General features: G+C 34.1%; 1 protein-coding gene across 11 annotated transcripts in view; it reads right to left on the bottom strand.

Moving 5' to 3' along the window:
- Positions 1 to 13,309, bottom strand: part of CCDC66 (coiled-coil domain containing 66) — a 43,952-nt gene that overhangs the window by 10,511 nt on the left and 20,132 nt on the right. For 9 of the 11 annotated variants that reach the window (XM_041764278.1, XM_041764275.1, XM_041764280.1 and 6 more), the window contains 4 exons: positions 4,977 to 5,105; positions 4,324 to 4,574; positions 4,030 to 4,114; positions 3,024 to 3,185 (listed from right to left, as the gene is read on the bottom strand). In XM_041764278.1, the coding sequence (XP_041620212.1) occupies positions 3,024 to 3,185; positions 4,030 to 4,114; positions 4,324 to 4,574; positions 4,977 to 5,105 (627 nt within the window). The remainder of the gene's footprint in view (positions 1 to 3,023; positions 3,186 to 4,029; positions 4,115 to 4,323; positions 4,575 to 4,976; positions 5,106 to 13,309) is intronic. The other 2 variants (XM_041764276.1, XM_041764284.1) reach the window with 2 other exon arrangements.

Raw genomic sequence — 13,309 nt, 5'->3', positions numbered from 1 at the left:
TTAGACCACAAATATAAGAACTCCTTTACCCACTGAAGTTTATAGTAATAAAGTTTTCAAAGTTTCTAAAACCAGGTTCAATTCCATCAGAACTCCATTAAGATTAAAAATATATCATTAAGATGTAAAACACAATGTTAAGGCCATTTCATTCAATTCAAACAAATGATCCTTTTATTTTTTTCAGATCTATAGTTATTTCAAAGGAGTAGTTGGCTCAAGCCAATTCAACATAATGAACTTAGATCCCAGACTATCGCTGCTTCATCAGCTAAGTATGGAATGAAAGCAAGAAAATGCATGCTCTGGGCCCCATCTCCCAGAGCCAGGGGAAATGGTCATTGCTCTACCCCTAAATCTCACAAATCCTTGGCAATCAAACGTCATTGTAGGATTTGCTCACGTGAGGTCAATTCACACATGGCACCTGACACAATTATATCTATGATGTCTACACCACTTAATAGAGATGTTCTCCTAGGTAACCAAGTATCTACTCTTTTTAAAAAGGCTCTTATATATTAGCACACAGGAAACCTCTAACACAGCAATAAAATGTATCATTAATCCCAGCCAATCACTGCAAACATATGCCCCTGTTCACTAATGAATACAGACAGAAAGGCCAATCATTTCAACACATATAGAATATTTTTAATAATCACTGCTTAGAAAACATTTCAAAATGAAGCACATGGATAACTTTTGTATTCCGTTGTATTGACCCTTCTCAGCAGAGAAAACCACCAAAGCAATATAGCACGGTGAACCGATCTCTTGAAATAATTAAACCTTTTCCAGCTTCTCCTTTACGTTCATAACTTAAAAAAAAAAAAAAAAAAGATTTATTTATTCATGAGAGACACAGAGAGAAGGCAGAGACATAGGCAGAAGGAGAAGCAGGCTCCCTGCAGGAAGCCTGATACAGGACTCCATCTGGCATCACGCCCTGATCTGAAGGCAGATGCTCAACCACTGAGCCACCCAGGCATACCACATTCATAACTTTTTAATGCAAAACTTCAGTGTTTTTGCATATACCTTCAAAATTTCAAAATAACTGCAAATGTTCAACATCTGATTACTTTTTCTTTAAAAATACATCCATTTTTACTCTATGTTATTAATAATATAAATACTGCCATATTCGTGGATAGGAAGAATTAACACTTAAAATGTCCATTCTACTCCAAGCAATCTACAGATTGAATGCAATCCCTATCAAAATACCAATAGTATTTTCCATAGAACTAAAACAAATAATCTTAAAATTTGTATGGAAACATAAAAGGCCCCAAATAGCCAAACCAATTTTGAGGAAGCAGATACAAAGCTGAAGATACCACAATCTCACATTTCAAGCTGTAGTAATCAAAGTATAATAATGGCACAAAACAGATCAACAGAAAAGGATAGAGAGCCCAAAAATAAAACCATGCTTACCTGGTCAATGAATCTACGACAAAGGAGGCAAGAATATGCAATGGGAAAAAGTCTCTTCAATAAATAGTGCTGGGAAAACTGGACAGTTATACACACAAGAATTAAACTGACCACTTTCTTCTACCATACACAAAAAAATAAACTGAAAATGGATTATGGATCTAAACTGTGAGACCTAAAACCATAAAATTCCTTAAAGAAAACAGGCAGTAACTTCTTAAACATTGGCCTTAGCAACATTTTTCTAGATGTGTCTCTTCAGGCAAGAGAAATAAGAGCAAAAACAAACTGTTGGAACTACATCAAAATAAAAAAGTATCTGTACAACAAGGAAACCATCCACAAAACAAAATGGCAAATTACTGAATGGGAGAAGATATCTACAAACAATATATATGAAAAGGAGTTAACATCCAAAATATACAAAGAACTAGTACAACTCAACATCAAAACCCCAAATAATGTCTTTTTTTTTTTTTTTTTTTTTTTGAGAGCACCTTTACTTGTGCATGTGGGGAGGGGTAATGTAGGGGAGGGATCTTAAGTAGGCTCCACACTGGGCTTGGTCTCCTGATCTGATGAACATGACCTGAGCTGAAATCAAGAGTAAGACTCTTCACTGATTAAATCACTCTGGTGCCCCCCCAACCCCAAAATAATTTGATTTTTAAAAAAGGGCAAAGGACCCAAACAAACAGCTTTCCAAAGCATACAGATAGCTACCAGGCACAGGGAAAGACACTCAACATCACTAATCAGGAAAATTCAAATCAAAACCATAACTATATCATCTTACCCTAATGAGAATAGTTAATACCAAAAAGTCAAGAAATAACAAGTGTTCGTTGAGGATGCAGAGAAAAGGGAACCCTCATGTACTGCTGGTGGGAATGGAAATCAGTATAACCACTGTGGAAAATAGTATGGACTTTCCTCAAAAAATTAAAAGTAGAACTATCATACGTCACAGTAATTCCACTATTGAATATTTACCCAAAGGAAACAAAAGATATATGTACCCCTATGTTTACTCCAGCATTATTTATAATAGCCAAGATATGGAAGCCACCCAAGTATCCATCAGTAGATGAATGGATAAAGATGTGGTATATACAAAAAGTAGAGTATTATTTAGCCATAAAAGAAGGAAATCTTGCCATTTGCAATAACATGAATGGATTTAGAGGGTATTATGCTGAATGAAATAAGTCAGATGGGAAAGACAAATACCATATGAAGTCACTGACAGGTGGGATCTAAAATGATAAAATGGAAAGCCAAACAAAAAAATCAAACCAGCACAAAAATGACCCACAAACTGGTAGTGGGGGAGAGAGGGTTAGTAAACAGGTGAAAGGGAGTGGGAGGTACAGGCTTCCAGTTATGAAATGAATAAGTCATAGGGATGAAAGCAACAGCATAGGGAATACAGTCAATGGTACTGTAATAGTGTGTAAGGAACGCTTGTGAACATAGAATATATAGGACCCTTGAATCACTATGTTGTTGTACACCTCAAACTAATGTAACACTGTGTTAACTATATGTATTTCAATAAAAAAATTTTAATATGTACTTACTTCCTTTTGTTTTTGCTTAAGTATGTCTTCTTCATACTGTTTCTGCATCTCTTCTCGTTCCCTCGCTAAGCGACGCTCCTCTTCTTGTTCTTCCTTCTTTCTTTGCTGTTCTTCCAGCTGCTTCTTCCTGCGTTTCTCTTCTACCTGAGCAGTGATGGCTTTCTAGTCATAAATCATAAATCACAAAAAGCATTGCCATAAATTTAAAAAATCCATTTTAACATTTATTTGTATTTCTAAAATAAGTTTATCAATATCAGATAATATATAATATAGTACTACATATATAAGTAAAGTTAAAATGTCAAATTTCCAATGTATTAGTCCCATATCTCATCTGTCAGATTCTATATGCTTTTTCTTTAACCCCAGAGGACTGTTAAAACTAATCTGAAAACTGAAGAAAAAAAAATCTCAGTGCTTAGCACAGTGCAGAGAATAATATATGTTCTATAATTCACTTGGCTGATTAAGAGTAGCAATATTAATTAAACCAAATTCTCCATGTATCAGAGGTTTTAAAGAATTATTCAGAATCTTAAGTTCCTTTAGTGTTAAAGACTAAAATTAGGAGAGAATTTTAATCTTAGTCCTTTCTTCTCTTATCTGCTAGATTTCTCAATCAGAATTCTACTTCAATGCCCTATATAGTTCCCTTAAAAGAACGAATTCTCATCCTGAACAGAACTCAGAACTAAACCAAAGAAAAAAATAAACAATACTAACTTAAGATTTTTAGTACCATTTCACATATACGACTTCTATATTAAAGACCTACTCTTCTGGAAGGCAGGTGGCTGGCTATACTATGTGATACTGTCTGGTTCTCAAAATGAATATAATCTTAATGTAAATGTAAGCTTCAGTAAGAATCAGATTCATCACAGAACTGGACAGTGCCTATGCTGTACATTTATATTGAAATTTTTATTTCCATTTATTTAGGTATCCACTGGCCATGACTATTACTTATTAAAGCAAAGAACAGTGTTTTACAATGTAATACCTGATGTTCTAACTGTTTTTGTCGTCGCCTGTCACGTTCTTCAATCTGAGCTGGATCCAGGAGAGCAGTCATAGAACGGAGAAAGCTGGCAAGACAGACATTTTAGCTATTCAAAATCCCCAAAAGGTAGATTTAACAGGATGCTAAATCATTTTTTCCAGATATATCCACTAGTCATTTCACTTTAAAGAAAAATACCAAACTTACAATCAAGTAAGACATATTATAAATATGATGACAGTCCTTTTCATAAAGCACACTTTCTTAAGAATTAGTACTGAAAAATAAACTTACTTTGTTTTCTGACTATTTGCCATAGCCATATCTCTAACAGGTTTTGCTATATGCTCCTCCTCTGAAGGTTCAACCTGGCTTCCAGTCGTTGGTGTATAAACATTGCTGATATCAGACAGTTCCTGAGTGTCCGGAGAGACACAGAAGTACTCTGGTTGGTTGTGTATTGACCGAGAGGACAGTTGAGACTGAGAAGCAGGATAGTTCTTTAATGAATCAAAATGCATTGCCCATCTGTCATGTTCCTCACCCTAATCATGATAAACAAGAATTACTAAGAATTTTTCCAATTGTTCTCATGTATAAAGTCCTAAAACGACAATCAAACATGATTTTTAAAAGTTGCCAACAGAGTTAGCATCATAAAAATGAATGGAACTACATTCTTTACTGATTCCATATACTTAAGACACTAATGTGGAGAATATGAGAAATTCATAAAATTAGGAAATTCCTAAAAAGGTAGTTTTAAAGAGCTATGCAAAATCACTTACTAAAATACATTCAATAAAAGGTTTACAAGAGCAAATGTGAAATGATCTGAATACTAGTCTAGTCTTATCAAATAGTTTTAGGATACTTTTAGGTTTATAATTAAAGATTCTAAAATTATTTTTTCCCTTTATATCATCCACATAAATTTGTCAAGTTACCTTTGAAGATGTAATTTTTTCCTCTATTTTTCTTTGCCGATCATCTTCTATTTGCTTGTTCAAATCTTCAATCCATTTTCTCTGCTGTTGTTTCACAGTACTCAAAGGGCGCTCCAGTGGTACTGTTTCCTAAACAAGTCATCAATATTATCTAAAGCACAGCTCTCTTTTTCTAACCACTTTATAAATCTTCCCCAAAATTTATACAGATTTAAATAGAAAGGCATTTAACTCTAAGAGGAATAATAATTGTAAACACAAAATTTGAATTATACAATAGATGTATTCCAGTTTTCAGAATATTTGTAACATGTGCTAGTAAACATAGAATAACTAAATGTAAAAAAAAGTAATTTCCAAATAAAAATTCTTTTTCTAAAAAAATTATAGAATTTTCAAAATTCTTGTTTATACTTTGAAAGGAAATCACTAATAATTTAAAATAGGTGAATATCATTTTATGTTTGGCTTCAGAATACAACAAATACTGCCTTTGGACCAAGAGCCAGAAGGATGTCAGAAAACTAGAGGCTTTCTCTCTTGAATCATAATGTCTCCCTAGGCTATCCCTCTTTTCAATTTCTCCTGCTATAGCCCTATCACAATCTCTGATGTTTCAATAAGAAACACATATTGTGCCCAGGTTGTCTTTGGACTAAAAAACAAAAGCAATAGCATAAAAATTTGTTGTTGCTTAATTTATGAAAATTTAGTACACTCTAACATAAAAGAAAAGAATATTTTCTATTCAAATTTTCCTGAAAGGCAAAAGCTAAGCAACAAACATTTCATTATATGGAATACCTGGAGGATATACCTTAAAAAGTAGTTGACAGAATACTATGACGGCAATATACCTTGTGTACTTTGCTTTTGTTTTTAACAAAAACGATGGCAAAGCTCCTAGTTTACAAGCAATTGCTTTGATCAAAGGAAGGAAATAGTTATATAAAAGAAAAAAATCTTATTATCTCATATATTCTTACATGTTTTAAAGAGATAAAAACTATCACATTTCTTTAAGCCTGACCGAACCACTTCAAAAGGAGCACTATCTTTAAGGAGGTAATTCAACAATTCTATCTCTAGAAATCTTAGAGACCACAGTGGAAAAGAAAAACAAATGGCCCTTCTGAACTCCTTAAAGCAAGATATTCTCAACATGGCACTCATCATTTTAGAACTACCATCTGTTTTGGTTTTTTTTTTTAAGATTTTATTTATTAACTTGAGAGTAGAGCATGAGAAAGAGAAAGATCACAAGGGGAGGGTGGGTAATTGGGAGAAGCACACTCCACACAGAGCAAGGAGCCAGATTCAGAACTTGATCCCAGGACCCTGGGATCGTGACCTGAGCCAAAGGTAGATGCTTAGCTGACTGAGCCACCCAAGTGCCCTGTCATGTTTCTTGAGTCTGATTTAACCAGATCTGGCTTCAAGTCTTTTTTTCAGTTTGTCTTTTTAATTTGTTCGTTTTTTTTACATTCACATTTGAGTGAAATCATATGGTATTTGTCCTTCTCTGACTTATTTTGCTTTATACTCTCTAGCTCCATGTTTTTGCAAATGGCAAAATTTCCTTCTTTTTTATGGCTGAGTTATATTCCATTGTATATATGCCACATCTTCTTTATTCACTCATCTGTCAACAGACATTGGGCCTGCTTCCATAATTTGGCTATTTTAGACAATGCTGCTATGAACACAGGGATGCACCTATCCATTTGCATCCATCCATGTGTTCATATGCTTTGGGTAAATATCCAGTACTGAAATTACTAGATCATGTGGTAGTTCTATGTTTAATTTTCTGAACATACTGCTTTTCACAGTGGCTGCACCAAGTCTGCATTCCCACCAAAAATGCATGACAGTTCCTTTTTCTCCACATCCTTGCCAATAATTGTTTTTGATTTTAGCCATTCTGACAGGTTTGAGGTGCTATCTCAGTTTTGATTTGCATTTCCCTGATGTTGTGATGCTGATTATCTTTTCATAGGTCTGTTGGCCATCTCTGTCTTCTTTGAAGAAATGTCTGTTCATGTCTTCTACTCATTCTTAAACTGGATTATTTGTGGTTTTTTGTGTTCAGTTGTGTAAGTTAAATACTTTGGATACTAACCTTTATCAGGTATGTCATTTGCACCTATCTTCTCCCATTCAGTAGGTTATCTTTTAGTTTTGCTGTCTCCTTTGCTGTACAGAAGCTTTCTATTTTGATGAAGACACAACAGTGTATTTTTGCTTTTGCTTCCCTGGCTTCCCTGGCCTGAGGAGACAGATCTACAGATCTACATTTAACAATAAGAGGACTTTCAAGCTTTTTGTTTCTTTTTAAGTCAGTTTTTTTTTTGATTGTTTTTTTGAAAAAAGTAATCTCTACACCCAACGTGGGGCTTGAACTTACAACCCCAAGATCAAGAGTCACATGTTCTACGAACTGAGTCAGCTAGGCACCCTTTAAATTATAATTTTTACAGCAACGTCTCCCATTTCACCTAGTTTTTAGAATTGTTGGCATAAAATATTCACTAATGATTTAATCTCTACTGGCAATTATGTCATTTTCTCTTGTAATTTTATCTTCTTGATCAGTCTTTTCTGGAGATTCATTTTGTTATTTCTTCCAAAACAGGCAACTTTCAGCTTTGTATGTTATGACTGGTATCCCTATTTTCATGATTTATTCTGTTGTTCCTTTTTCTAACTTAAGATGGAAAAGTACACCTTGCATACTGACAGGTTTTCTTTTCTAATACACCTTCTCTTGAATTTATGTATTTCTGGAATATATCCATTATCATTCTTTCCAAGTATTTATAATTTCTGGGTTTTTTTTTTTAACTCAAGTTACTCAGGTAGTGTGATTTTTATTTCCAAATATATATATATATATATATATAGTACTTTAAAAACTCATTTTGTTAGTAACTTCTAAATTACCTGTAATTAGAGATCACTTTACAATAGCTATTTAAATTTTATCTGAACCTTTATGTCCTAGTACAAATGAATTTTGTAAATATCCATGTGTGCCTGAGAAAAATATTTCCCAGTTACTGAACAAAGAACCTGATATGTTAACTGGACTAACTTGCTGTTTTTGATTTTTACATTGAAATCTCTGTTTAAATAAAGAATTTATAAATTTCTCTGCCATTTTAAGGTGCCTGGGTGGCGCTGTTGGTTAAGCATCTGACTCTTGGTTTTGGATTGGATCATGATCTCAGGGTCATGAGACAAGAGTCCCACTTTGGGCTCCGCACTCAGCATGGATAGACTCTGCTGGAGATTCTCTCTCACCCCCCTCCCACTCATGCTTTCTAAAACAAACAAATAAATCCTTAAAAAAAAATTTCTCCACAGCTTTAACAATTTCTCAATTCAGATACTGAATAGAATCTTTGAATCTACCACTTTTTGTTCCATGTATTTTGTCAGGTTCATGCATGTTCAAAATTGCTATGCCTTCTTGATATGCTATATCCTTATCTATATTAACAACCCTCACCATCCCTAATAATGCTTTGTCTTATTTTTATTAGTGTAGCAATAATAATTTTATTTTGGTTAGCATTTTTAAAAAATACTATTTTCAACCTTCCTGTGTTCTTATGCTTTAAGTATATTTGTATTCTAGAAGGTATTCCAACTGATTTATTCCAATCAGTTATTTTCTTAATGAGTTTTGGTTCACTTAGATTAGATTCATTATGTTTATTGATGTATTTGGCCCTATTTCTACTATCTTAATCTTACATTTCAGTTTATCCTACTTTATTTTTAACACTCTTTAAATTTTTGATATCCAAAATATAATCTTCTAATAATTTTAATATGCTCTCATATCCTTAGATCTTGCATCCTCTGCCAACCCATCAAGGTTGGTATTAACTAGACCTTTCTTAGTTAGTAAGGGTATATCTATTATAAAGATAATAATCAACTCTACCAAGGTAAATAATCACGAATGTCTTGCAGCATCCTTTAATTTACCTTACCTTTTTGGTTAAGCACTTCATTCAAAACTATTTTCAATGTGCGCCTTTTAATAAAAATCTTCGGAGGACTTTAATAATGCCTGAGGGTATTATCTACTCTTATTTCAATGATAGTTTCGCTAGATATTAAATTCTAAGTTTAAGACCTTTTCTATCAACTTTGAAAATAGGATTCCATAGTTTCTTATACCCAGTGTTGCTGTTGAAAAATATGCCCCCTGCCAAAAAACAGTTAAGCTCATATTTGTTCTTTTATGTGCTGCTGCTTCTTTCTGTAGGCTTTTACAATTTCTTGGTCTTTCATATTCTTAAATTTCAGGTTAGCATGTGTAGTCAAGTTTTCTTTATTCTTTTTTTGGTGCTCTTTGGCCTTTTAAGTCTGAGGTCAGTTAACAAACTGATCTCAATTACTTTTTCAAATATTTTTTCAAATATTTCTCTTCTCCAAATTTCCCTCTTGTTTGAGCAGCTTATTATCTGAATGTCAGCATTTCTATTTTCATTCTCATACTGCCTTAAAATTTTTTTTTCCCTATCTGTCCTTTCCTTTTTCAAGGTATTTTCTAAATATGGCTTTCCAATTATTTACTCATTCCCTAGCTCTACCATTCCTGCTATTTCTCATCTATTGTGTTTTTTACTTTATTGTATGTTTCACACCTAAACTTTCTGCTTGGTTGTCTCTGGTCCATGTTCTCATTTGTAACACTTTCCCTTCTCTTATGATTTCATTAAGCTAAATTTATTAATCTGTCCTAATATTTTTGCTTCTGTTGGACTCTGATACCCTCTATCTACATTGTTTTTCTTTGAAATAGTTGTGTTTCTCCAGTGTTTTTGTTATTTCAGGAGTTAATTTTTTTCCTGGCATTATCAACCAAACTTGTCCAGCAATGAACAATATATTCAGTGGTAGGAATGGCAGAAAGCAGACTAGGCCTTGGGTGAAGACTCAGGCATTAACCTAAAATCACTGCCCTCGGAGCTTCTTTTTGGGGGGAAACACTACTTAGATTACAATTGTAAATCACCAGACAAGTGAGTATGAACAGGAAGAGGCAGAGCAGTCTCTACCTGATTTTCCAAGTTTCTCCAAAGTAGTAAGGTTTAAGCAAAGACTGGCCCAGGATTTTATTCTAGAGGACTAGAATAGAGATCTGATATACAGTAAATGGAGGGTGAGGTACTATTTAAGACAATGAAATTACGGGAGGGAGGGGGAAACATGTTAACAAGAACAGAATTCCAACAATTGGTTTCCTATTTTATACTCCCACAGAGATGCTTGAATTAACTTCTACCATAAACCACCTACCAATTGAACAAACCAAAAAAGTATCCCTCCCTCAGTTCTTCCAGCATCTTAGGAGCTAATCATAAGGGGAGGTACTAGCCGTTTACAACCAAGGTACAGTATCTTGAGATCATGGGATCTTAGTATTTTTAGGTCTGTAAAATCTTATTTGTTGTATTTTCTGCTTGGTTTTTATTTTTGGTTATGTTTTAACATTATAGCATATTTTGTAAATGCTCTGTTGACATTTAAAAATTGATATATTTGTAGAAAATGAAATTACTGATATTTTCATTGTCCAAATACTGATAATACTCTGGTAAAAATGTGCCTCAATTTCTCCTATTTATTCTTGGTTTATGAATCACAAAAACATTTTTACATCTTTGTTACTGCCTCTACTTTTTATCAAAAATCTATTATATGGGAAAAATCTATTATGGGGGCACCACGATGGCTCAGTCAGGTAAGCATCCAACCCGTGATTTCAGCTCAGGTCTTGATCTTGGGGTCGTGAGTTCAAGTCCATACTGGGCTCTACTCTGGGCATGGAGCCTACATTAAACTAAGTAAGTTAAATAGCTTTCTCTCCCAAGGTAATGTTTCTAAAATTACTAGAAATTTTGCTTTCTGTTTTTTTTTAATTTGGATTGGCTTATATAATCTATTTTTAGTAAAGAATAATTTTATTTCAAGTATATCTCTTTTAAGTAGCATGTCTGTGGGGTTCTCATACCTCTGCTTTTAAATAAAAGACTTTTGACCTTTCAGAGTTGACTTTTGTTTTCTTACTATATGTTTCCTGTTGTACAGGTTACATTAGTAAATACTCTGTTTATAATTAAACTAGTGGTTATCTTTGCTTTCTACATTTTTTAAAAAAGATTTTATTTGTTTATTCATGAGACAGAGAAAGAGAGAGAGAGAGAGAGGCAGAGACATAGGCAGAGGGAGAAGCAGGCTCCATGCAGGGAGCCCGATGTGGGCCCGCTACTCCAGGATCATGCCCTGAGCCAAAGGCCGACATGCTTAACTGCTGAGCCACCCAGGCATCTCTGCTTTCTACATTTTTTTTAAAGATTTATTTATTCATGAAAGACAGAAAGAGAGAGAGAGAGAGAGAGAGAGAGGCAGAGACATAGGCAGAGAGAGAGCAGCAGGCTCCATGCAGGGGGCCTGAATGACGTAGGACTCGATCCTAGGACTCCAGGATCACACCCTGGGCCAAACGCAGGCACTTAACCACTAAGCCACCCAAGCATCCCTGCTTTCTACATTCTTAAACCATTATCTGGTTTTTCAGAATAATTAACTCTGTCTTTATAAAGAAATCATGCAACATATCAACACTCTTCACAAAAGCATAAACATAAAATCATAAAGAACAAAAGTGCAAAGTTCCCATTTGCCTCCATTACACTTCACCAGACACAGACAAGGCTAACAATCTGCTTTCTTTTATGTATTCATATTTGTTGATGTCTTCCAGAGTTTTTTTCCTTTAAACACAGAAATGGTTACATTGTATCGTTCTGCAATTTACCTTATTGTACAAAGTCTTAGAGATTTTGTGTCAGTATATATTTCCTTTTTTAAACACACAAATTCCTGTGTTTTAATTCTGATCCACTTTTCTGACCCAGAAATCATCTTTAAAAACTTAAAAAAAAAAAAAAAAATGGGGAAAGATCCTTGGGAAGAATATTTTATAAATTCTTACAGGTCTGAACATAACTTCACGCTCCCTTTACATGTGAACATGTTGTTTAAGCATTATATTCTTTGCCCCACTGTATCTATTAAACCTCTTAAACATTGTTCTATTATCTACAGAGGAGAAATCTAAGGTTAACTTGATTTTTGTTCTGTCTTCATCTTATTTGAAATGCATAAAGAAGTCTATACTTGTTCTTTAAATTTTAACACTTACTGGGAAATATCTTCAAATCAGCCTCTTTTTATTCATTTAGCTTAATTTTTTTCCTGGTCTAGGAAGTTTTTTTCTCTGATGTGTATGTTAATATTTACCTATCTGCTGTTTTCTTTGAAAAAAATCTATCATTCAAGGTTGTGTCTTAAAAGCTATTTGTAATCTTCTATGTCAGACATTTCATTTTTTAAAATTCTATCTATATTCGAGCCACTGGGTGGCTCAGTTGGTTAAATGTCTGACTTCAGCTCAGGTCATGATCTCATGGTCCTGGGATTGAACCCTGAGTCAGGCTCTGCGCTCCATGGGGAGTCTACTTGTCCCCCTTCCTCTGCCCCTTGTCCTCCTGTGCTCTATCTTGAATAAATAAAATCTTTTAGGGGCACCTGGTGGCTTAGTGGTTGAGCATCTGCCTTCGGCTTAGGTCGTGATCCCAGAATCCTGGGATCAAGTCCCACATCAGCCTCTCCCACAAAGAGCCTGCTTCTGTCTCTGCTTCTGTGTCTGTCATGAATAAATAAATAAAATCTTAAAAATAAATAAAATCTTTAAAAAAAAATTTTGATCTATATTCATGGAGTGTCCCCACACTGATTTCTTCTTCCTGTGATTTCAATTTATTTCATTACCAAATCTTTTTTCTTTCCTTCTACTGTATTCTTAGTTTTCTGCTACTCTCACCTTGGACCTATTCTTGTATAAGAATTTCCTGAAACATGTCAGGTCATCAATGGAGTAAGACAGGAATAAATAAAAAAGGGCTCTATCAAGCAAGTGAAAAGGCAACATGAAAAATAGTACAAAATATATGCAAATCATAGATCTGATAAGGTTTGCAGAATATCTAAACAATGCCTACAACTCAATAAACACCAACCCAATTCAAAAATGGGCAAAAATCTTAGACATTTCTTCAAAGAAGATACACAGCCAATAAGCTATGAAAAAATGTTTAACATTACTAATTATTAAAGAAAATGTAAATCAAAACTACAAAGTGCTACACCACTTCACACCTAATAGAGGTCGGCTCTTATTAAAAAAAAAAAAAGTTGGTGGGGTGTGGAAAAATCAGAACCCTTGCGCACTGGTGATGGAAATGTACAAT

The sequence above is a fragment of the Vulpes lagopus genome, chromosome 7, assembly GCF_018345385.1.
Source record: "Vulpes lagopus strain Blue_001 chromosome 7, ASM1834538v1, whole genome shotgun sequence".
NCBI lineage: Eukaryota > Metazoa > Chordata > Mammalia > Carnivora > Canidae > Vulpes > Vulpes lagopus.
The sequence above is the reverse complement of the archived record's forward strand: the minus strand, read 5'-3'. Positions and strand labels throughout refer to the sequence as shown.